Genomic DNA, 22,592 nt, shown 5'->3' with positions numbered 1-22,592 from the left:
GGCATAGATTCTGTCCAAAATTCTGGAGATGAGTACAAAACTGAAATACACCTACTGTTTTGAAATTCATTAGCACGACCTCCATTTTCATTTGGAAGTAGTTGTGGTTTCCTTGAGAGAGCATCTCAAGGTTTTACTGCATTTTCCAAGGAAATAGCATTTAAACAACAGGAGAGAGAGAGGTAAGTAACTGTTGGTTTTCAGGAGGAAACTCATTATTTTTATACAACGTGAGTCACTCATTTTTCAGTGTTTGGAGGGTATGAAGAGGACAAGATACACATTAGTGGTGTAATCCTTTTTTCTTTTTTTTTCCCACACATCAGTGCTCATTGAATCAGAAACACTTTTCTAAGTGATTAAAAGATGTGTATTTATTCTTGGATGGCAGTTAATTTCCTGAAAAGTATCTTGTCTTTTATGACAAAAATGGGTTAGCAGAACAACTTCCAGATCTTTCTGAAGAATGGAAGATCCTTTGGAGGTGGCTTTTCAATTTGTGTAAATTCTAAAGAGGGTTATTCAGAAATTTTCCTGCATGCATTTTGGTTAGCTTACAGGTTTTTTTACATCTTAGGTACAGGTGAGTGTTAAAACAGACTTGTTATGGTATAAATGTTGGTTGCAGTTTATCAATGCCTGATGGTTCTTGTGTTTCTCTTTAGTTTCTACTTGTTATTTCCAGGATTTCAATTTCTCATTATCAAAGGACTGTTTTATCTATATACGGTCACCTCTTGTCAGTTACACTTTTTTTTTTTTTTCCATTTGCAATTTGATTTGTTTTTCCTTAATAAAAGATCATCCTGCCTTGGCAGTGTGCTGGATGGATGTAACTGCTAACCTGAATTTTTAGGTTTATCAGTACTCTGATGGTCAGGCAATGGGGAGATAACCCAAATACTTCTGTTTCATTCTGCAGACCCCCACCAGTGAGTGAAAGCGCACCAAAAGGAACCGTGGTTGCTGTTGTAATGGCAGCTGCCTTGAACCAGACTATTGTATATTCAATTGTTTCAGGAAATGAAGAAGGTAATTATTAATACTTTGGTCTTAGTGAGCATACTGAGCACAGTGCATGCATCTGATGTTTTCAAGAAACAGAGATTAGAAATAAAGCCGCTGAAGTGTAATCCCACCTTGACTGTACAAGCAGGAGGGACTGTTCCTGTTACTGTTGTCAAACCTCTCAAGATGAGCTATATACAAATACATGTGCAGGAGAAGACTTTGCTCTTTAAAAAGTAGCAAATTTGCTTTAGATAAAGCTTGCACTTACACCATACATCTCTTTATTAATACTGTAAGATTGTATCCTTCTCTGACATGCATCTTCTCCATGGGGAAATATATATGCCCTAACTCTAGCGTGCTGTCTATAGCACCTAAATAGAGAAAAGCATATGTGTAACCTTTTCTTTGAACTGATGGTTTGAAGTAAGGAATTGTTAAACTTGCGGAAGAAAGCAGAACTACGTTTTGAAGGAGGCCCTGACTTGGCTTATGACTTATATTGTGAAACTTGTCTCATTCTTGTTGCTGGCCATTCTCACAACCTAGCCAAATTCACTTCTCTTCCTCCAATTTGTCAGCAGAATACAATGACAGTTAAAAAACAAATTTTCACTGATGTGAAAATTTACATCAGTGCCATGTGATATGAACCTGTGGCATATCAAAATGAAAATAGGAATGGATTTGGTTTTACCAAGAAATCTTTTTGAAGACATTAAAGACTTCTACCATATGGTATCCACAAGTGTTAGATTAGAGCAGGATACTTAAAAAAAAAAAAAAAAAAACAACACCATCTTTCCTACTGTTTGCATCCTTCTCAGTTACTTTCCGTGGTCCACCTCAAAATCCCTAAGCTAAATTACACTATAAGTTGTTTGGAGAGATGTGGGAAAACTCCCCTCCCATCCTTATTTTTGTGGCAGTCAGACATTAGTTGTCTGCTCCTGCCAGCATTTCCTCAAGTTGGTGATTCCATTACCAGGTTCAGATTCAGCTGCTGTGCTCATTTGAAGACGGCTTCCAAGAAGGCTTACATGGGACTTTAGAATCCTGAGGCGGGAAGGATGAGGATGAATTTCTGAGGATGGTGTCAGAGAATAGTGACATCATGACATAGAAATATTTTGCCTAAAAAAATGTTTATAGGTCTTAAAAGGTTGCTTTTCTGTTTTTTGCTGGATTTCAGATGTGTTTGCTATTAATAACAGAACGGGTGTGATATCAGTTAAAAAGTCTCTGGATTATGAAAGTGTAAAAAGTTACGAACTTCGAGTTCAAGCAGACTCATTACAAGTGGTACGATCCAATCTGCGTGTCCCTTCCAAAAGTAAGTTCTGAAATCCTTACTGTTGAATATCTTTTTAATATATTTGTTCTTATTTTTTGAGAATATTGATAACTGAACTCTAGCTATTGTGTTCTCAGAAATACAGTGCTGATGATGGTATGTAAAAGGCAGCATGTGCATTAATGGAGCTCTGTGCTTGCCCTCCACACATGGTGCTGATGAGTCCTGGGCTAAGTCCTCACAAATAATGTCTGTGTTACACAGGGCTTTCAGTGATCCAGACATGACTCGTTTGTATATGAACAGAGAGCTGAGGATGAAAGCCACATGTTTTCAGTGTAATTAAGGTTTTCTGTGATGGAACATAATGGTTTTTCATAAATACATTTTGCAGCACAGATACAAACTCTTCCTCCCTGCAGCTGGGAACAACTTGTATCCATGGGGATGCGTAAATCTGAAGGAGCTGAGCACAAGGCAGAGGGGAGCAATGGGAAGCAGCAAGGGTTAGGACTCTACAAAGAGGATTGTGGGGCAGATAAACAGCAAGGCAGACAGAAAGAAAAAGACATCCTAAGCACCCCTGAGGGTCTGTGTGGAGGTTATTGCAAGTGACTGAGAGCAAACTGGAGGAAAGGATGGACAGGAGGTTTTCTTGCAGTATCTCTAGGCACAAAAAGAGTTTTGTTTACAAATTGTTCTGTTTTGGCGCTCTCATTGGAAGGTATTTTTTCCCCCTATTTAATGGTTGTTGTCTTCTAATGAAATTACTTTGAAAGGTGTTTTGGTGTTTTTATTGTGCTTCCTGTAAGGAGAAGGTAGCACTCGGGCTTTTGGACATTTGTCTCACTTTGTGTTCCATTCCGTCTTTTACACCTTCCTATTTAACCCACATTTGAGCCCTAATTAAAAAGCGGTAATACTCACGTTGTACCCAAAAAAAGTATTTTAATATTACAGGCTTTTACATGGGCAATATTTGCCTTGTGTTTTTTTTTGCTGTATGTTTTGATCTGTGTGTCTCTAGCTAAGGAGCATCATGGACTTGATGGCAATAGGTCTGGGGTGTGGGAATGTCAAACAGAAAAACTTCTCTAGGGCAGTGAGGAATTGAACATTATTTAAAGGCTGTGAAAATATTACCTTCTCCTTTCATTCAAAATTGACTGTAAGTTTATTTCAAGTCATTAGTTTTGCAGTCAAAGTTATTCCAATATGAGCTATGGGTCAGATTTGTTACAAGTGGCTGCAGCTTATTTCTCCTCTGCACTTCCACCCACGTTAATCACAGAGTAAATCTGCTAAAGCACTGGGGGGAGAAAAAAAAAAAAATAAAGGCTCATCCTGACCTTGAGCAATCCATGGAAATACGAGGTCGAAGGGAAAACTTCAGCTTCTTTCAATTATAAACATCTGTCCAAGGGATGCTGCTGTACCATCTCATCCCTCACTGCAGGCAGGAGTGACCTGTGTCAGCAGGTTTGGTAGGAAGAGGGCCACAGTACCACCCCATCGTTGTCAGAGGTGGCAACGTGGTCCCATGACAAACGGTGTTTCCCACGCCACGGGTGGCGATCCGCAGAGTTAACAGTGAGTTGCAAAGGAAAGGCCACGCTTAACTGATTCTGATGTCCTATTCTGTAATTAGTCTTGTAATTATTGTAGTAATGAATACAGTAATAGCATATTAGGAAAGCCATGTGCAGCTTACTTCTGTGTGTGGTGGATGTTCATAGGAGTACAGTGTACGGATTGAGATCATAATTCAGATTTTTAAGGATAAAATTTAAAATAGGGTGCGATTCTTTTTTTTCAAACAATATAAATGTACTACTGTAATTAGTCTTTGCAATACTGAAATTGGTACCCAATGAAAACTTTCTTGCAGATTGTAAAAGTTCTTGAAGTTACAGAGGTTAATAAATATTTGCAAATATGCCATAAAATTGTGGTAATAGACTCTAACCTGAGAGATTGTACAGGGGATTGCCATTAAAATACCTTTGTCAGACTTTCCAATACTGCCCCTGTAAGCAGCAGTCTTGCTGGTCAGGGAAGAGCTGGCCTCTGTGTCCCTCCTCCCATCCGGAGTCCGCATTATAGCAGCTCTCCCAGCTCTACAGCAGTTTGGAAAAGGTGCTGGCTGGGTTATTTGGTTCAGGGACACCTGATGATGACTGGTGGTTAAACTCCAGTTTAAACAAAGACCTGTGCATGTTGTGTATGAGTGGATATCCACAGGTGTATAGCATATATTAAGTTTCCAATATGCACTGTGCTGGATAGCTAAGGAATCTGATACTGTTTGTAAAATACTTCACAAGTGTCTGGCTTACTAAATCACTTAGGTCTTTGTAATAGAGACTCCTTGACCTCATGGTTTGATTCCTGCTTCCTATTTGTATGATATATGCCTTTCCATTTTCTCAGCACCTTTTCCTTTCCTGATAAGAGGTAATCAGGTTATACACTGCTTCAGAATTCTGGGGCACAGAACCGATGAACTAGAGCAGAAGTAGATGAGATGCAATTAATGCACCACCGTGGACTTCGGTGACAGTGAAATGATGAACCTCTCTGGAGATAGGTCACTTTGAATGCACATCTCTAGCATTATGTGACGTTGAAGTATAATGCACCACCTCCTCTGGTGCCCTTCAGTGGTGAGCCCTTCTGGAGACAGCACTGATGCTCAGCCACAAAACAGTGCCAAATTTTACAAAACTCAGAGGCTTGTTACCAAGTTGTTTTTAACTACATTACTGTATAAAAGGATTTTGAGTGATCATCTCTGCAATGGAAAAGTGGATGATACACATTAAGCATAACTAAGCTTGTCCTTCAGTGATAGTGCCAACTGATAGTGTAGTAATAATTGAATAAATAAATGAGGAGAGAAAGTAAATTGAGATGTCCTTTGGAGTAGGAGAAAATAAAATTGGTGATTTAAACTGGGTTTTCAAAATACGATGCTAAATCATGCAAAATCATACTCTTAGATTCAGTGAAATTGAACTCCTAAAATGAGTTACTTTCACTGAAACTTTGTAAGTGAAATTACAGTGCATTTATACTTCATTTGAATAGAAGAAATGTCAGTTCTGATGATGATAGTGAAGTTAGAAGGTTGGAATTCTAGCCCGAGGAATTGGCATCTGATGATGCCGAACCCTGAATGACCTCAGCTATTAATGGATTTCTCTATTTCAGTTGAATTTAGCAGCAGGATTTTTATTTTTTTTTGTCTCTGCTCTTTGCTGCTTAGATTGGCTATCACAATAAACCATAGGCTAGGGGTATACTGTAGGACAAATGAGGATAGTGATCATTAGCTTCCAACTTGAAGCTTTTGGTTCCCCCTCACTGGATAAGATGAGAAACAGAAAAACAGTTACATAAAGGGAACATCACAGGGCTGTGTGTGGCGGGAAGTGTTCTGCAATTTGAAGGTGCTGCTTTGTGATCAATCACGGAGCGAGCAGCTCCTTCCTCCCAGAAGGAGTGAGCTGAAGGGAATGTATCAGTGCAGTTAATCATTTACTAAACCAAAAGTACTTCTTGAACAAGAACAGGCAAAACATCATATTTTTTCTCATTTGAGCAGCCAGCTGTTGGCAAGGTTTTCATCAGCATCTCGTTGTCCTGAAGTTTGATACCCAGGAGGAAAGGGGTCAGAACAATAACTGTGATAAGGAAGAAGGGCAGGTGGAGGTGGGACAGGGGAAGCCAGGGTGATGAGTGAAGAAGTGCTGCCCAAACACAGTAAGGAGAAGCAGTGGAGACCTGTAAAGACAAGGAGGAGGTTTTATCACTGAAATAGTCCTAGTCCCGGTTTTAAGAATCAAAGAATTTGTGACCATCTGGTGTCTGTGCCAGACAAATAAAAAGTGTACCATGATGGGAGGTGACAGGGTTCCCCACTTTGATCTGGAGTGAAGAGCCATGCAACAGAGCCAGAATACACTTGCTTTTGAACACCATGGACAAAAGGGCCTGGCAAATCCTTCAGAGAACAGAAACAGAGGATGCAACCTTATGTTTTCCACTGCCCAGTTTCCAGTATCTGAAAAAAAGTGCTTCTTTTCATTCCCCAAGTCTGCACGTGTCATTTGCTCTCTTATCTTGAGTTCCTGCTGCCGTCTGTGCACAGCTTCACCTGTCCTCCGTGGCTGCGCAACGAAGTACCTCCAGGCTGTTCCAGTGTGTGCCTGCAAATGGACGTGGATGTGAACAGATTGTTTCAAAATTAGGTCTTCAGAGGTGAAGGTGTTACCAGCTGGCACAGTGCTGCCTGGGACGCTTGTCTTAGTTACAAGTTACCCATGTCAACTTCTTCTTGCTTAACCCAATGTTGAGAGGGGGACCAGAAGGGAGTAGTTTTGGCTGCAGGTTGCTCTTCTGTAGGTTTTATCTTTTCCTGCTTTGGTTGTCTCTAAAACTTGTGCCTCCCCAGTAAGCCGTGTTCTCATGATGGCAGCAAAAACTGGGGTTTCTCGTGTCATGGACTTGAACATGTGGTGGAGCTCTACCCTGCATCCTTGATCTTGTCACCTGCATCTTCATTTGGAAGCTTCTGGCAGCCTTTGTAGTGTCACTGTAATCTCTCCTGCATCCCCTTTTTATTTCTGCCTGTACTCCTTTGACTTGACTGGTCCCAGTTAATAGGGTGAGGACATGCAGCAAATAAGCATCAAAAATTCCTAGAGATGGCAATAATAATTACAGAACCATGTGATGGTTTTACCACATTTTAGGGGGAATTAACAAGAAGTGAAAACCATAGCAAACAAGATTTGTCATTTCTACAGCCGTGCTTGCACTGTCTTGATAAGCACACGTCCTTTTCAGGAATTGCGAGTGCCCCCTTTGTGTCTGCATGCAGTCTGCTGCAGGTATAAGGGAGAACTGGAACCAGATATTCCTCCTCACTGCAGCAGGGGCGCTACAGAATTCAAGAGTAGAATGAATTATTATTAAACATCAACTTAGGAGTAGAAACAAGGAAGTGAAGAGGTAAAATTCCTCAAGAGTGTTAGACCAGCTGGTGGGGAGAAATGCTCTTCCACATAGCTTTCACGTCACTCAGGTGTGCTGAGTATTACAGGAGTGAACCTGCCATCTTGGTAAAGATGGGTTTTATTTTGGCATTAAAATATTTTTTAAGAGAAAAATGTACCTTTCGTCTTAATATTTACGTGTTTTATTCATGCATTTAGAACAATCTTGTGCCTTGGGCCCAGCCCCAAGCAGGAGGTGGTGCAGGCTGATTCCCCACAGGTAGGCAGTGGTGCTGCCCTGGGGTCATTTCTGTTGTCAAACTGGTCCTGTAATCCTGGCTGGGAGGCAGTGCTTTGCCATGGGTGTTGGAGAGTAAATGGAGAGCAGTTCTTTCTCCTGTCATGTTTTTGGTGTTCTAATCACAAAAGAAACCCTAGGGAATCATAAACAGAAAAGAAACAAATCTAGTTTTGTAACCACAATTCTGCAACTGCTCTGCAATAACTGGGAATGATAGTTTTTCTTAGTTAAATTTATGAAAATGAATTCTGTATCCCTGTATTATTTATTGTCTTTTCGAATAGTCTTGCATTTTTATTTTCAAATGTGTTGTAAAGTTCATGCTGGTGGTGTTTTACAAGTTGGCTGCCATGCTTATCTGCAAATGTAGGAGTTGTGACAGATGGGCAAAATATGTTGCAGAGCCTGAAGGGCTGCAAATCTGCCTTCTCTGCCACACACCTCTGGGGGTAGTTTCCCTGAAAGCCACTGAGATGGACTTCAATTATCTCTGAGCCACAAAGAAATGTATTATAGAGAAAATGCATAAAATGTGAGCTTCCTTTCAATTGATTATTCAGGAGAAAAAAAAAATACGTTTATTTAAATCAGCCCTTGGATCAGTGCTATTCCAAATATGTCACTGTGTATGTCTCATCAGAGCCTCGTTGATCTCGTTGTGCTGTTCTTGATCGACTACAGCATGAGAGTTTCTCCAGGCTTAATGGGCACATGCTAATTTAGATGAAAATCCCATTGAAAACAAAAATCGGTGCTGATTTCTATTTGGTTCTGCCAAATTTAGTAAGGTGAGATTGAGCACAGCTGCAGTTCAGTTCATTTCACCTGCCAAAGCACAGAGTCGGCTTGACAGACTTGTAAGATGGTAGTAAAGCAAAGTATTATAGAGCCCTGTCCAATCGCATTCTCATTCTCAGTTTGATTAAAATGAACTTCTAAAAGAGAAGAATCCGCTGTTCCTGCCTGCAGAACCAGCAGCCACTGCTTAAGCAAGATGCAGATGTTCTCTGTTAAAATTAGCGATGTATGAGGAGCAGCTGTATCAATGGCCGTTTTGGCATGTCGTGGAAGACAAGTGTAGTACCACTGGTGAAAGCATGATGTAAAACAAATCTGGTAGCACTCAAATCACAGTTTAACTACAGCCTTCATCTGTCCCGGTGTTCAAATAGCATTGCTGTAGTTCAACTTGATTTCTGTAATCTGGCCAGAAGCTGCAGGTTCACATGGATCCAGGCATGTTATTAACACTACTTAGGTAAGCAGTGATAGTAGGAATGAGTTTTCTACAGATGTGTTTGGGAAAAGCTTATAGAAATGTTAGTACGCAGTAGTTCTGACCATCTCCCTAGAGTTTTTGTTGTTTTCATTTGTGTTAGTCATTCCTGATGTACTAGCTTTATCTCTTTCAGAGGACCATCAGGTTCCCTTTAGATGAGCTCTCTGGGTATTTTTACTTTCCTTAAGCAAATTGCAGAAGCTGAAAGAATCCAAAAGCTTCATCTTCTAGTCCTGGGAGAGATTGATTACCTGGAGCGCTGCATGCAATGTGTTAGGTACCTACAAGCTGAAGATGGCTTAAAAGCAGCTGCAGATCTATGTACTTCGCACACTGCGACTCATCTCACTAGGGTCTAGAAGAGAGGAGACAAATGGGACACAGGAGACCTTGCAGGAGATGATGGTGCAGGAACTTCCATTGCAGAGTATTGTATGGCAGACTGGCCAACCTTTGTGACTGTTGAAGGTATTGATATGAAAAAAAAACAGACAATAAATATGTCTTAGTGATGAAAATGCACAGTAAAACTAAAGAAGCTGTTTGCTTATCAAATACTGACTGTATATTTAGTGTGTAGAGAAGCATTTTCTTTACAGCTGAAGGAAGGCAGCTGTAGCACTCCAATTTCTTCTCTCTTCGTCCTTTGGCCACCATGGCAGTCTTGTGATGCTTTGTCCAGGGTGAAATGCTTCCTTCTGTCACCTGGCTGGCATAATTACAGTTTGATTGCATGAGGCAATCACAAGGAGTGCCAATTTGCAAGAATTAACATGGAGAAGTAAGTTTGGGTTTCAACTCTCAGAATCCAGAAAAATGATTAAGGAGAGCTGGGTTCCAGATCTAGAATAGCAGAGCAGCAAGGATTGGCACGCATGGGGATACAAAGCTTTCCCTCTGAAAGGTGAGTGAAAAGATGGGTGTCATTTGGTGTTGGCTGTCCTTCCTGCGAGAGTATCAATAACGGTGCACATTATATAGCAGGTGCTGCTGCCACCCTTCATGTACCAGAAGAGAGAGACCAAGCCCTGTGCACGCATTGTTCGGTACAAGCACTAAATACAAGCATGAGGGAAAAGAAGAGTCTAGTGCTGTGCCCAGACTCTGGAAACACGCGCTGCTGGTGCCCTTCTCACTCGGGCAGGGCACCACAGACGTAGGAGCAGAACCCCCTGTGCAGGCGATATCTGACTGAGTCAAGCAGAGCAGCTGGGGAAATCCCTGCTGCAAAGGGTCTGGCATGCCCTTCACAGGCATGGCACTTTTTCTGATGAGGGATTTTAATGCATGTTGCTTCTAGGCTTATTTGATGTGGGAATAAGGCAACCTCTGCAAGTGGCTGCTGGTCATTTGCTGCAGCCAGCTGGAATGGGATAAAACCACGAGGTAGCGTGGAGTTCACAGGCTCTGCGTTCCCCTACATCTGCTTCACCGAGTGAAATACAAGCTGTGTATGAAATGCAGTAAGATAAAATGGAGGTATATGTTTAATTTAACATTAATGATGCTAATGCTGGTTTGGAAATAAGCAGGGTATTTAATTTACTTTGTGCTTAATGTAATAACTTTCTCATTTTCAAAGCATTCAACCATCACTGAACAAATCAGCATTTTGGCAGCTCAGAGGACTACCAGCAAATTAAACAAATGTTTTTGAGCAAATTGCAAAGCAAACTTTGCACGAGGCAAAGCCACCTCACCAAAACTGGCTTGAAATTATGTCCATTGTGAGCACTAAGCAAAAGACGTTTAATTTGCATTACAGAGAACTAGTGCAGGTTAGCAAATGCCTACTCCTACCGGCGCTGGACGTGATGCAATTAGGCTCTTCCCTACAGCAGTAAACTGGTGCCAACCGTTGATATAACTGTTTATTAGCTCTGCAGGGCAAGGTCACTTGCACGCATTGCCTGTAATCCTGCTTAAATTGCCTTCTTCCCTAAAGGGTGTAGCTGCAATGAAAAAACCTACCCGGGAATCTCATTTTTCTCCACGGGGCTGCAGCTTCTAACTGTAACTTGGTATTGCAGCCAGAAACATTAAGGATCTGGTTTAACAAGAGAGAGATTGGACTTCCATGGAATCTTACAATAGCTCTTGGGGTGACATTTTTCTTCACTGTAGTAAATAATATAGTCAAAGTTAGAAGTGTTCTTTCAAAATGAACATAAGCAAAGTAGATATGATTACAAATAGATCATTATGTCCACGTTACAGCTGTTCAGATATTTAAATGTTGGATTGTGGCTTTGTTTCATGAGTTTGGTATGCAGTCATTTTTCCTTGAAGCTTTGAGTAACAGTACCTACAAGTTTTTTAACCTACCTGTACAGATCAGTGCGGAAGGTGAAAAACTGATTATTCCTCTGAGGAAATGTCGTTTCCTTTTTCTTCCTCCTTTCTCTTTTCTCTTTGTAGTAATACATTGGATGACATTTTAAATAGTTTTCTCAGATATCCATTGCTTTTATGAATTACTCATTAGTTTCCCATCAGATGCAGTATTTTTGGTGACTTCATCATCCTAAGAAATAGTCTGTGTATAAATTTTTTGTCCTCCCCTGCCCCCCAATGTATATAGCCACTCAACTCTTTCTAAATAAGACTGCGTTTTAAAGCTAACTGATCAGCATAGCACCTGTGCAGCATTTAAATTAGACTGGCACTGAAACAAGTTGGGAAAATCAACTCTGAAATGAGGTAATTTATCATTTGAAAATGTGCTCTTAATGAACTGGACATCGTCATTTCCAGCAATCTTTCTGGATTATACTGTGCTCTGAAAGAGACAAAGAGATCTTGGTATAGATTGCTGCACAGTTGAATCTTCTTTGCAGCAGGTCCTTAATTTTTGCATTACTTCTTACAGAAGGAAAAATGTCTTTATTGTTGAATGTGGTGGATCAGTAACTGTTTAATAAAACAGAGATTATTAGGGTTGTTTTTTTTTTATTATTATTTTTTTTTTTTCCTTGAAGATGTATTGAACCTTTAATATTTCTTGTGTTCTGTTGGGCCAGTCCAATTTGTGATGCGTGCAAATTCATATAGCCCTAATAGCAAAGTGTGGGTGTGCAGGTGATGGGCATAATTTGCTATAAAGGATAACATTTCAGCTCAAGTTAAGACAAGAATCAGAAAAAAATAGCAAATGAAAAAACAATAAAGGGTAGAGCAAAAAAAGCATGATTGATTTCCTTCAAGTTCATACTTCTAATACCAGGTATGCTATTATTTCTTATATATTCTTACAGTGTTTTCTGTGCACTTGTTCCACATGATCCGTTTGGATTGTAAATGTATAAACTTGATAGGCCATGATGATTGACTGCCAAATGTTCTATGCATGCTTTTCTTTCCCTGCTTTAGGTAATACAGCCAGGGTATTCATTGAAGTGAAGGATGAAAATGACCACGCGCCTGTCTTTACCAAAAAAATGTACATTGGAGGTGTCTCTGAAGATGCTAAAATGTTTTCTTCTGTGCTTAAAGTTAAGGTAAGGCTGCAGTTTTTACATAGCACTCACTTCCAGAAGAAAAATACTTTAAGGTTTTGGTTTTCTAGAGGAGGTTATGGAACATGTTTATTCTAAAACTGCTTGAACTCGACACTGACAGTAAATTCCCTTTGATTACTTCTTAAATACAGTCAGCACAGAAAGGGTATTTTTTCTTTTTTTTTTTTTTTTTTTTAAATAAAATCAGTATTTGACAATGAACATGAGTCAGATGGTTTCCATTTTCCTGTGTATGATTAACACACGTTAGCACTGTATTCCAGTGGTTATTGGTGCAGGACTGATTTTGAACTTGGAGTTATTTCTGTTGAATTTATGTGGTCGTCATCTGAAGATTTGTAGCTATCATTATATAAGTTAATGTTCAGATGATTCTTTTATGTTTGAACACTAGCATTAACCTTAACTTCTTCTGACTTCTTTGTCAGCAGTATGTTTATGCTTTGAAAAGTAAAACGAGGTTTCTGTTTCGGGTTAGGGAAGCAGTTTCATATCAGTGCACTCTGACACAATTTGTGGGTAAAACAGATTATCTGTAGTTTAAAAAAATGAAATAAAATTCAAGAAAATGTAATATATGGAATGTAATTAGCATCAGGCAGAAAAATAACTTAGAATAAAAGATATTTGTTTTCTTTAAGATACTTTGTGATGTAGTCTTTTGTGTTAGAGACAGCCTGGGCTGCCAGGACTTTCCAAGTCAGCTTGTTTCTTCTACCTGTATTTTGTCACCTCAGCAGGCCTCCTGCATCTTTTTTCACTTTAAGTGTTAGTGGAATAGCTTTCAAGTGGCTGATTCTAGCTGATGCATGACAGGGCACAAATATATGACCTGCAAAGAGTTTTATGTTGACCTCATGATGTATTTAGAGCACCAGGAATGGAACAGAGAATATCAGAGCTTATTAAAGTTGTCCACTGTTTGTTGTTTTTTTTTCTCTTTCATAGCAGTCCTCCCCAATTAAATTCAGAGGTTGCAGAAACATGGAAAATGCATTGATTATTGGTGAAAAAATTGATTATTGGTGAGAAGCTTCTGCAGAGAAAACTTGCTAATGTTGTGAAGTAGTTGAGTATTTTTTTTTTTTATACAATGTTTTTCTTAGGCATGTTTTGGCCCCAGAATATCCATATTAGTCTTTTCTAGAAATGCATCCAGCAATCCAAATAAACAGCTGGGAATTTTTACTGAAATGGCCTTAAGTTGCACCTTAGGTTGGGTATTAGGAAAAATTTCTTCACTAAAAGGGTTGTGAAGTATTGGAACAGGCTGCCCAGGGAAGTGGCTGAGTACTGGAGGCCTCTCAAGAAACATGTATCTGTGGTGCTTAGTGACATGGTTTAATGGTGGACTTGGCAGTGCTAGGTTAAAAGTTGGACTAGATGATCTCAGAGGTCTTTTCCATCCTCAATGATTCCATGATTCTAAGAAACGCACTAGGTAAGGGTTTGTTACAGTGCATATATCCGCTGTATGCCCATTCTTCCTAGCTTCTTCTGCAGGCAGGCGGTCTTCGAGGCCACAACAGGTAGAGTCAGACCCCCCAAGTGGGGCTGGTGAGGAATGGCAAGTTGCACGCTACCCTGGGACGATGCGAGGGCTGAGCATGTTTGCTAGTCCCCTGATATCTGCAGACACGTGGAGGAGTCTTAGTGCCACTTGGCCTTGTGCCCTCTGCTGTGCCATGGATGCTGCTGTTTGGTGGGTAGTGTGACATGTCACCTGCTGGAAAGGCTGGTGCCCAACCTGTAGGGCAGTTCATGGGACCGGACCGGGTAGGGTTGGGTGACAGATCAGAGCTGGTGCAACATCTGTCAGAGTGTTATTAGCAGCACGTTTTTTTTTTTTTTTTTTTTTAAAAAAAAAAAAAGAGCAATTCTGCTGAACTTTTTGGAAGATTTAGAGAAGAATTATGCTGCAAGGAGATTTAAGATATGTATTGGTAGCTAGAAGGCATGTTGAAAAGGCATGATTCTTTACTACTACTTCATTGAGTGTGAAAACTCAGTTCAGACTTCATAAATGAAGCCAAAAATGACATCTAGCATGTACAATGCCTTTGTTTACTTTAAAGAGCTATTTCCATATGAATAAGGAAATTACAAAGCAAGTAATAAGGCAGCATTGTATGTTGGAAATAACACATTCAGAGAAGGATTTGGAAAATTTGCTTTTATGAATTTCTTTTCCTCCATCTTCTGTATTGAACTGTCAAGGTACACCAGATTTCTACTCTGTATGAAATAGCTAAATGTCACCAGATGTCTGTGTGATTCAGTGAAGGGGAAAATGCAGATGCCCAAATGAAAGAAATAATGGTAGTATTGCTGTTAGGGTGATCTCAGACCACAGTTGAACAGAGTTTGGAAGGCAGAGGTAATACTTCTGTTAGTATCCTTTTTTTCCCTCCAGGCATTTTGTCAGTTATTGCTTCTGGCTGCAAACCTTAAACTGAAGCTCTGGCATAATCAAATGTAGGAATCAGAAAACTGTGTCAAATCCATGAACTTTAGAAGTGCTGAGGATGCAATACTGCACAAAGATATTGGAGTAGATAAAGAAAACTGAACAGCGAAGTTATTTAGATAAAAGAACATTTTGTGGATGAAAGTAAATGAGACATAAAGAACAAGTGTAAAAGTACGTTATGAGTTAATCATACAAAATGTTAACAGAACGTGAAATTCTACCTGTTTTTTGAAGATGCATTTCTATTTATTTGGCATAGATCCTCATGCGTGTCAGTCAAGGGGATGAGTGAATAAAATGGAGCAGACGTACAGGCAGGGGATATTCAGAGGTGAAGAGGGGGAATGTGCTTCTTCCCATCAGAAATATTTCACTCAGAAAAGGAGGTCAGAGGACAGAAAAGGACAGTCCAAGGAAAATAGGAAAGAAATTATGATTTTATGTTTCTACCCCGCTCCAGTTAAAATCCATGACAGAATTCTCCCTGGTGTCACAGACAGGTAAAATAGAACACGGTACAAGACAGAAGATGATAGTAGTGGATGGCATCAAGCACAAACGTGTGTTTTATTAAACTGAAATGAACTGAGAAGCAGTTACGAAGTGCCTGCTGGAGAAAATCTGGGAACCTGGCTAGAATGTATTCTTCTAGCACCAAGCATCTGCAATGCTCAGTGCTAGTTAGCTTACTTTCTGTTAACTTACTTTACGTTAAGAAAAAAAAGTAATCTGTTGTTTAGATACAATACCCATTCCAGTTAGACTGTTAAGAAGTATTAATCAAATGCCACTTCTTGAAGAGCTCAGGTGAATAGAAGCCATTAAATGAGTAGTTTTCCAAGTTGAAATTTTCACGGACGTTAATAAAGTACGCAGAGCTTGTACTTGACGAATTATTCACATTGCCATTGTAGAGGGGGATTTAAGCTCTTGGTAGGAGTTTTAGATCCATTTGCTTTCACCTTCTGCCTTCACTAATAGTTGCTAATTGTTAATGAAATCTGAGTTGTTGTGAAAAGAAACTGATAAATACTCTGCATGTTCTTATTCTTTCTGTCAGTGATCTTTCTTTGGTGATCTTTAGACATGGTTTTGATGGGTGGAAAACCTGTTCAGTATAGATGGTTGAAATCACTCTTATTGGGGTACAGTGGACCAACATTTCCTAAATATGAAGAAAATCATCTTATTTATCTCAGCAATGCCATGTAGTCATGTTGTGGAGAAGTGTGCGATTCTTCCCACACAGTGAGACCCAAACTTGCTCTGTTTACCCCTGTACTTCAAGGAAATACCAGCAATAAATAGGTACTAAATGTGTAGGGGTCACATTGACTTTCATATTGGTTTCTTCTGCCCATTTCATTATCCTGAGGGAAGGAGAGGATGTTAATTTTCAATTCAAGTGTAAGATTGTAGTTACCAAAAAGGAAGGGACCCTAAACTGAGCTAGTGTTTTCCTTGTTTTAAACAAAAGTAGGTATTCTTGCGGTTTAACAGGGACAGTGTTGATTAACTGCTGGCTTCTCTTGTTTCTCTCTTGATTTTTATCTGTAAGTGACAGATTTTGCTTGAAAACCTGGAAGTTGAAGGCTTATATGAGTAGTGGATGATAAGGGATAGCAGGTCAGCTGTTTGCAAGTGTCTGCTCCTCCTTTTCTTTGTGATTGGTTTCTCTGTGTGGGTTTATATATTTAATACCAACTCTTGCTCATTGCTGTCTAAGGGCCCTGTTTTTATGTCTCTTGTGCCATGCTCCGAGTAACCGAAGGGAGTTCCTGCATCTGTGGATGAGGCTGATGTAGTTCATGACATTATTTAGTACCAGGGCACTTATTGTGCTGCCAATATGTAGAGGCAGTTGTCAGGGTTTGGCTCACTAAATGAGGTGGGATGCTTGAAAAATGGTACACAGGAGGGGATAAAACAAAGCCTGTAAAAGAGAAGGGTGTATTAAAAGAGAAACAATGACAAGACAATTCAGGGGAGAGAGGCTTGGAAAGAAAAATAGCACTTGATCAGAGGCTGAAATGTGGATCAGTCCTTTGATTTCATATCATAAAAATGCAACTCATTTTAACCATGGTATATTGCTCATGTCTTTTTCCTTAATTGTGCAATTTTTATATACTGTAAAGATCCTGGAGACAGAGGTTTAAGTGATAAATGACAAAAAGTTTTTATTTAAGCTTGCTTAAAAATAGTGTGGAAAAGCACATCCTCAGAAGTAGGGTGAACATTGATACAGCTAATTACAGTTATGCTAAGAAACCATGCTGAACTAGAATTTATTGCTCCTAGCAGTTAGTAAGGAAGACCTGCAAAATACTGTTTCTTCCATTTCTGCTGTAGAATAATGTTAAATATTTATACCTGAAAACTAGTAATAGAAGGATTATATTTTAAGTACATAGTTGGCTTTCCTTCTTGTAGAAAATACTGTGAATAATTAATATCACTTTGAGAAGGCAGATTTTCCTTAATCTCAAAGCTGTTCAAACATATTTGGAAAAAGCAATTGACAGGTCAAATGCAAAATGATTTTATGTTCTGACTGAAGCTGGAACTTTTGATTTTTTTTATTGAAATAATTTGTCTCTTTAGACAAATGTATGGCTACATGTAGATAAGTTTTTAGAAATATATTGGAAGTAACCCAAGAAAAACTTCTAAGGAAATAATCTAGGAAATAAATCTCTATAGTCAGGTGGGATGACAGCATTTGATCTGCCTTTTAGAAATGTGAACAAATCCTTCATAATTTCTGTTGTAGTACCATAAGAATCTAGAAAAAAAAAAAAAAAAGTACTCCAGGACTTTTGTTCAGGATATCAGAGGGTGATGCTGAATCTTTGGTGCAGAATTACTTTTTCTTTTCAGTGGTATTCTCATCACTTTATCTTCACTAGAATAACAGGCTGCTGGCAATGTTAAATAGTAAGTTATCTCTGAGGACAATCAAGTATAAAATAGGCTGTGTTGGATTTTTTTTACACCATAGTTTTCACTCTGGCAAAGTTTTAGTTTCAGCAGATAAAGCTATACTCAACAAGAACAGTTCTAAATGTCCATGAAGAAAAAGTCACTGTCATGACCAAGTGGAACATGTTTCTGTTGAATTGTCTGGGAAAGATCCAGTTAGTTTTAAAATAGCTTCTGAACTCTCAAAGCTGTCCTTGGTAAAAGTATACATTTTTTTTTTTTTTTAGGCTATGTCTTTGCTTATTTGTACAAATACAAATCTTGTTCTACAAGAAGTAGTGATTTTCTTGAGTGGAAAATTGATGCAAGGTTGACGTCTATGGTTCATAAAATGCATTGTCAGCTGAACCTCCACTGATGACAGTTCACCATTTCCTTTTACACACTTGAAAGGAAAGGAGGTAGGGTGTTTCACAGTAGCTCAGGCACGTTCTTCCAGGAACTCATCTACAGTGAAGGCATTGGACACTTTGCCAATTGAAGATTTCATTTTGAGAGGAGTAGACGATCAATTATGCTGCAGGAGTCACCTAAATGAACAGGCAACTTAAATATTATCTCAGCTGGTGCTGGAACCTAGCCCCAAAATGCTCAGAATTAGGAAGTTATAAAATCTAGAGCTATTTATAATTAAATGTCTCAATTCTTACAGAGCATAAAGCAGGTAAAAGTCAGAGATTTCTGGAGAATTAAAAATACAAACAACGCATGTGACCCAGTGGGCTAAAAATGTCTATCAGAATGAGTAAAATTGATCCAGATGCGAAGTTAGGACCTCTGACGTGCATATAGAGAGGCATTCAAGATTTCCTAGCTGGAGAGTGAATCACGTTTGAGAGCTGGGATTCAAGGTTACAGGAATTACTCTGGAGGTAGTCCCCCAAGGAGCATGGGCAGCAACTGACCTTTGTAAGGAGGAAAACAATCACAAACCGTAGTGCAGGAAAAAATACAATAAATAAAGCTAATACTGACTGAAGAGAAAGGAGAGAGTCAGACTGAGAAACACGAAAAAAAGCATTGATTGCTGAGAGGTAACTGCATTGATGTATTGGAAGCAGACGGTGTGTCTCCCCTGTGAATTAGACAAAAGTGAATAAATGATGCAGTGGCAGAGAACATCAACAGCACAGAATCAGGGTCAGTGTGGAGAAAGGAGAACTGGAAACTGGAGCTTCTTCAAAGAGGATATTTCCTGCTCCGAGCTTGAACAGGGGAGAAACTGAGCTCAGTTTGAAGTGCAAAGCCCTTGGATATAACCCATCAGAGAGAAACTGAGGACATGATATGTCCTACATACTGAGTAGCCTTACACATGATTTGTGTAGATGACAAGGTAGAAGCAATCCTGTTTTATCGTGTCTTTTGTGCCTCTGGGTGCAGTGAGGCAGATCCTTGTGTTGTATCACAAGTAGAGGACAAAGTCGCTTTCATCCTTGTGGTAGGCTTCCTCTAGTAAGGATCAGCCTGCAAGTAACAGCCCCGGTGAGTGTGTGCGTGCTGTGGTTAAATCATCAGCTTACAAATACTGCCATGAACAATTGCAGAGGAAAACTGTCTTGGATGACTACTTGAAAATCCAGTAATGGTTGCTAAACGTAAGCAGGCACTTCAAACACAGGAATTCCCCTCAGCTGACAGCAGGACAGTGCTGTGGCAAATACCATGTGTACTTCCTTGGTCTTATTCTTCCATACACATTTCCATATTGCCAGAGCTGGAGTCAGGACTTAGGGCTAGATGGATCGTTTCTCTAACTCAGCATGGCTGTTTTGAAGTCATCTTAAAAATGATGTTTGCCATGGTGAAGAGTCTTGGAGCAGGCTGGTGTATACTGTTTCTGGAAGCCCTGATTTTGAAAAGACTAGAGATGGCTCCTTGAGTGAGAAATGCCTTTTTATGCTGTGGCAGAAGGAGATGCTGGACCGCCTGAAAAGATGTGAATTTCAGAACACTCCTGCTTTCTCTGTTTCACTTTTGGCTGATCTGTGATGGATTAGGATGCCTCATCCACCTGTGATCCCAAAGGGAACACGGTAGTGGCCTGTTATGAGGGTCTGGAGCAGGCTGGCAACACTTTCATCTAAGGGAAAGAGAAAGGGGAGCTTGAGCATCCAAACCAAACTGATTAGCAGGGAAGTAGGAAGCAAACAGCATATATTGCACAGTTGTTTCCAGCTTCTGATTTTCCTTGCTGCATCTGTAACGATGTGCTGGGCACCAGGAGTTAATTTGGTGATATAGTTCATAAGGCCTGATTTCAGCAAAGGATACTTAGAATTGTGGAATCACAGAATGGTTTGGGTCGGAAGGGACATGAAAGACCATCTAATTCTAACCCATAATACTAAGCCATTGACAGGTTTTGCATAGCCAATGTGGTTTTGGGGACCTTGCTAGAGTAACTGGTACAGCCCAGCGTATGCCAGAGCTCTGCATAGAGGTGTGTTATTTTGGAGGAGAATTCTGCGGTGTTTTATCATTGCCAGCACTGGGGTCACCTCAGTAATTCAGAATATTCTGATTTTGTCTTTCAGTTGTCTCTGGTAGTTCTGTGGTTTTGACACTATGGCAAGCTGTAACACAGTGGGTTGCAGCTGTGGCTGCAGGGGAAGGGTCTTCATGCTCCTCAGCTCTGTCTTGAGAACAGTGACCAGGCTTATTGCAAGCAGCTGGTAGGTGCTGTTTTATGGATACTGAAACTGAAGCCAAGACTCATCTTGAATCTTCCCCTTTCTCCTGAAAGCCTCAGGTCAAACCTGTTTGTGGCTTTAGTAGGGGGCTCGAGTGAACACCTCACTGAACATAGCAGTTTCTTATGTTCAGGTATCTTCAGTCTTGGCTTCCTGAAGTTTGCAATGCTGAACTGAGCATCAGAGGGCAAGAGGGAAGATCATGCTAACAGGGTTGCACTGACAGAGAGCTCAGCATGCCAAAACTGGGACAGCTTTCCAAGGTTGGAGGTCTTGTGGACACCACGGAGGAGCTGCATTAACACGGTGCTTTAAGCCAGCAGCTCTTACCTGCCAAGAAGCTGGAGCAGGCCTGGTGGAGGGCTGGGTTAATAGCAGGCATCTGAATGGCTGGTGTTTAGGTATTGTTATGGCTCCTGCTGCTAGATGTGATTTACAGGGTACGCCTGCTTTTTATTTGCCATTGCTGTAATTAAATTAGTTAAGCGTAGTAATCACAGTGGCAGGCACTTGCCAGCAGTTAGCATTTTGTGGCAGTTTAAGATAATACAATTTTCCCTCTTTTTTTGAATAGGAGATTAAAAAAAAAAAAGATGAGTTGAGAGGAGTTAGCTAGGCTATACTGAATTTTAGGTGGCTAGCACTGTAGTTATTAAGGAGGTTCAGAAAATATTTTACAATTTGCACAATTTGCATACAAATTCACCATGTCTTTACTCCAGAGATTGTTACATCAAACAAGATACAAATAACGCTTTAAGTTTCTAAAAAGCTATCTAGTTTTGCAACGGTTTAAAAAGAAAAATAGTTGGAAATGCTGGAACCACATTGGCATCAATACAAAGACGTGCGTACATCACAAGCTAGGATTTATGGCTGTGTTTATTCCCAAATTCTCAGGTGATCTCTACCCCACTGAGATCTGCAGCAGCCTCTTCCAGCTGTTGTCCAGGCCGAGGGATGTGCGAAGGTGCCCTCAGCATTCTTCCCACCTGTGCACCTGTATTTTTCCACGGGAAACCAGGGCTGGGTGCAGGGCAATTTCTGCTCAGCCTTTGCTCTGGGGAATCAGTGTCATGCTGCCACTCCACTGGGCTCATCTCCAGCTAGGCAGATCTCCAGTTCTGTCTCATTTTGGCATTTAATAAGTTATTCCATGTTACCTCTGTGTCTTTGTACAATGATATTTGCAAATACGAATGGCTTATTTTTGAGGAGTGCAATTTATATAAAATTAAGATGACAAGCTTTATTGTCCTGCACAAAAGCTACAGCTTTCACATTAAAAAAAACACAATTAGTGCCTTTTTGAGTCCTTAACGATTTGCTGTAGTCATTAATTTTTAATACAGCTATTCATGTAAATCATTTTTAGATAAATTTGTCACAACTATACCACTGCTGAACATTTGTATGTTTAATTCCAGTTGCTTAAATCATTCTGCATTCAGTGGCTTACACAAAATTTCTCCCCCTCCCATCAAAGCACAGTTCTTCTCCTCTTGAAAAATGTTTCATAAGACACCCTAGTCTGGGCACTGGTTATGCCCTACAGAACCCAGTGAGTAACACTGGCAGTAAGAAATAAACTGCTGTGGGCCAGACACACGCAGCAAAGCGCAGGCAGAGACAAAAACTAGTACCGAGTACATAATGTTACACACAAATTGAATTTAGAGACAAATAGGCCAATAAAGTATTGGATAAACACTTCTCTCATCATGGTAACGGTTACATATGTGACTGAGGCAGATACTATAGATTGCTTCTCCCAGATCTATAAGGTGCAGCAATTTTGCTGGCAGCTGTAATTGCTCACTTAAATATATTCATTTGAATGTAAAATCCTTTTAGAATAAGGTAATGAGTTGTCTTGCACTAGATTTTTAGAACGATTCCTATAAATAGGTAAAAAAGGAAGCTTGATCTCAGAAGAAAGCTACAAAGCATCAAAAAGTCACTTTCAGGTAGAATAAATTTGGGTAATGATCTGCCAAATGAATTATTCTACGGGAAGATGGTTGCTTTTAAGGTCAATGTCCTCTGA

The 22,592-nt window shown here is 39.9% G+C and overlaps 1 protein-coding gene across 7 annotated transcripts in view; it reads left to right on the top strand.

Moving 5' to 3' along the window:
- Positions 1-22,592, top strand: part of PCDH15 (protocadherin related 15) — a 773,967-nt gene that overhangs the window by 696,204 nt on the left and 55,171 nt on the right. For all 7 annotated transcript variants that reach the window (XM_068688403.1, XM_068688402.1, XM_068688405.1 and 4 more), the window contains 3 exons: positions 923-1,032; positions 2,204-2,344; positions 12,252-12,379. In XM_068688403.1, the coding sequence (XP_068544504.1) occupies positions 923-1,032; positions 2,204-2,344; positions 12,252-12,379 (379 nt within the window). The remainder of the gene's footprint in view (positions 1-922; positions 1,033-2,203; positions 2,345-12,251; positions 12,380-22,592) is intronic.

This window comes from Anas acuta, chromosome 7, assembly GCF_963932015.1.
Source record: "Anas acuta chromosome 7, bAnaAcu1.1, whole genome shotgun sequence".
NCBI classification, from domain to species: Eukaryota; Metazoa; Chordata; class Aves; order Anseriformes; family Anatidae; genus Anas; species Anas acuta.
The sequence above is the reverse complement of the archived record's forward strand: the minus strand, read 5'-3'. Positions and strand labels throughout refer to the sequence as shown.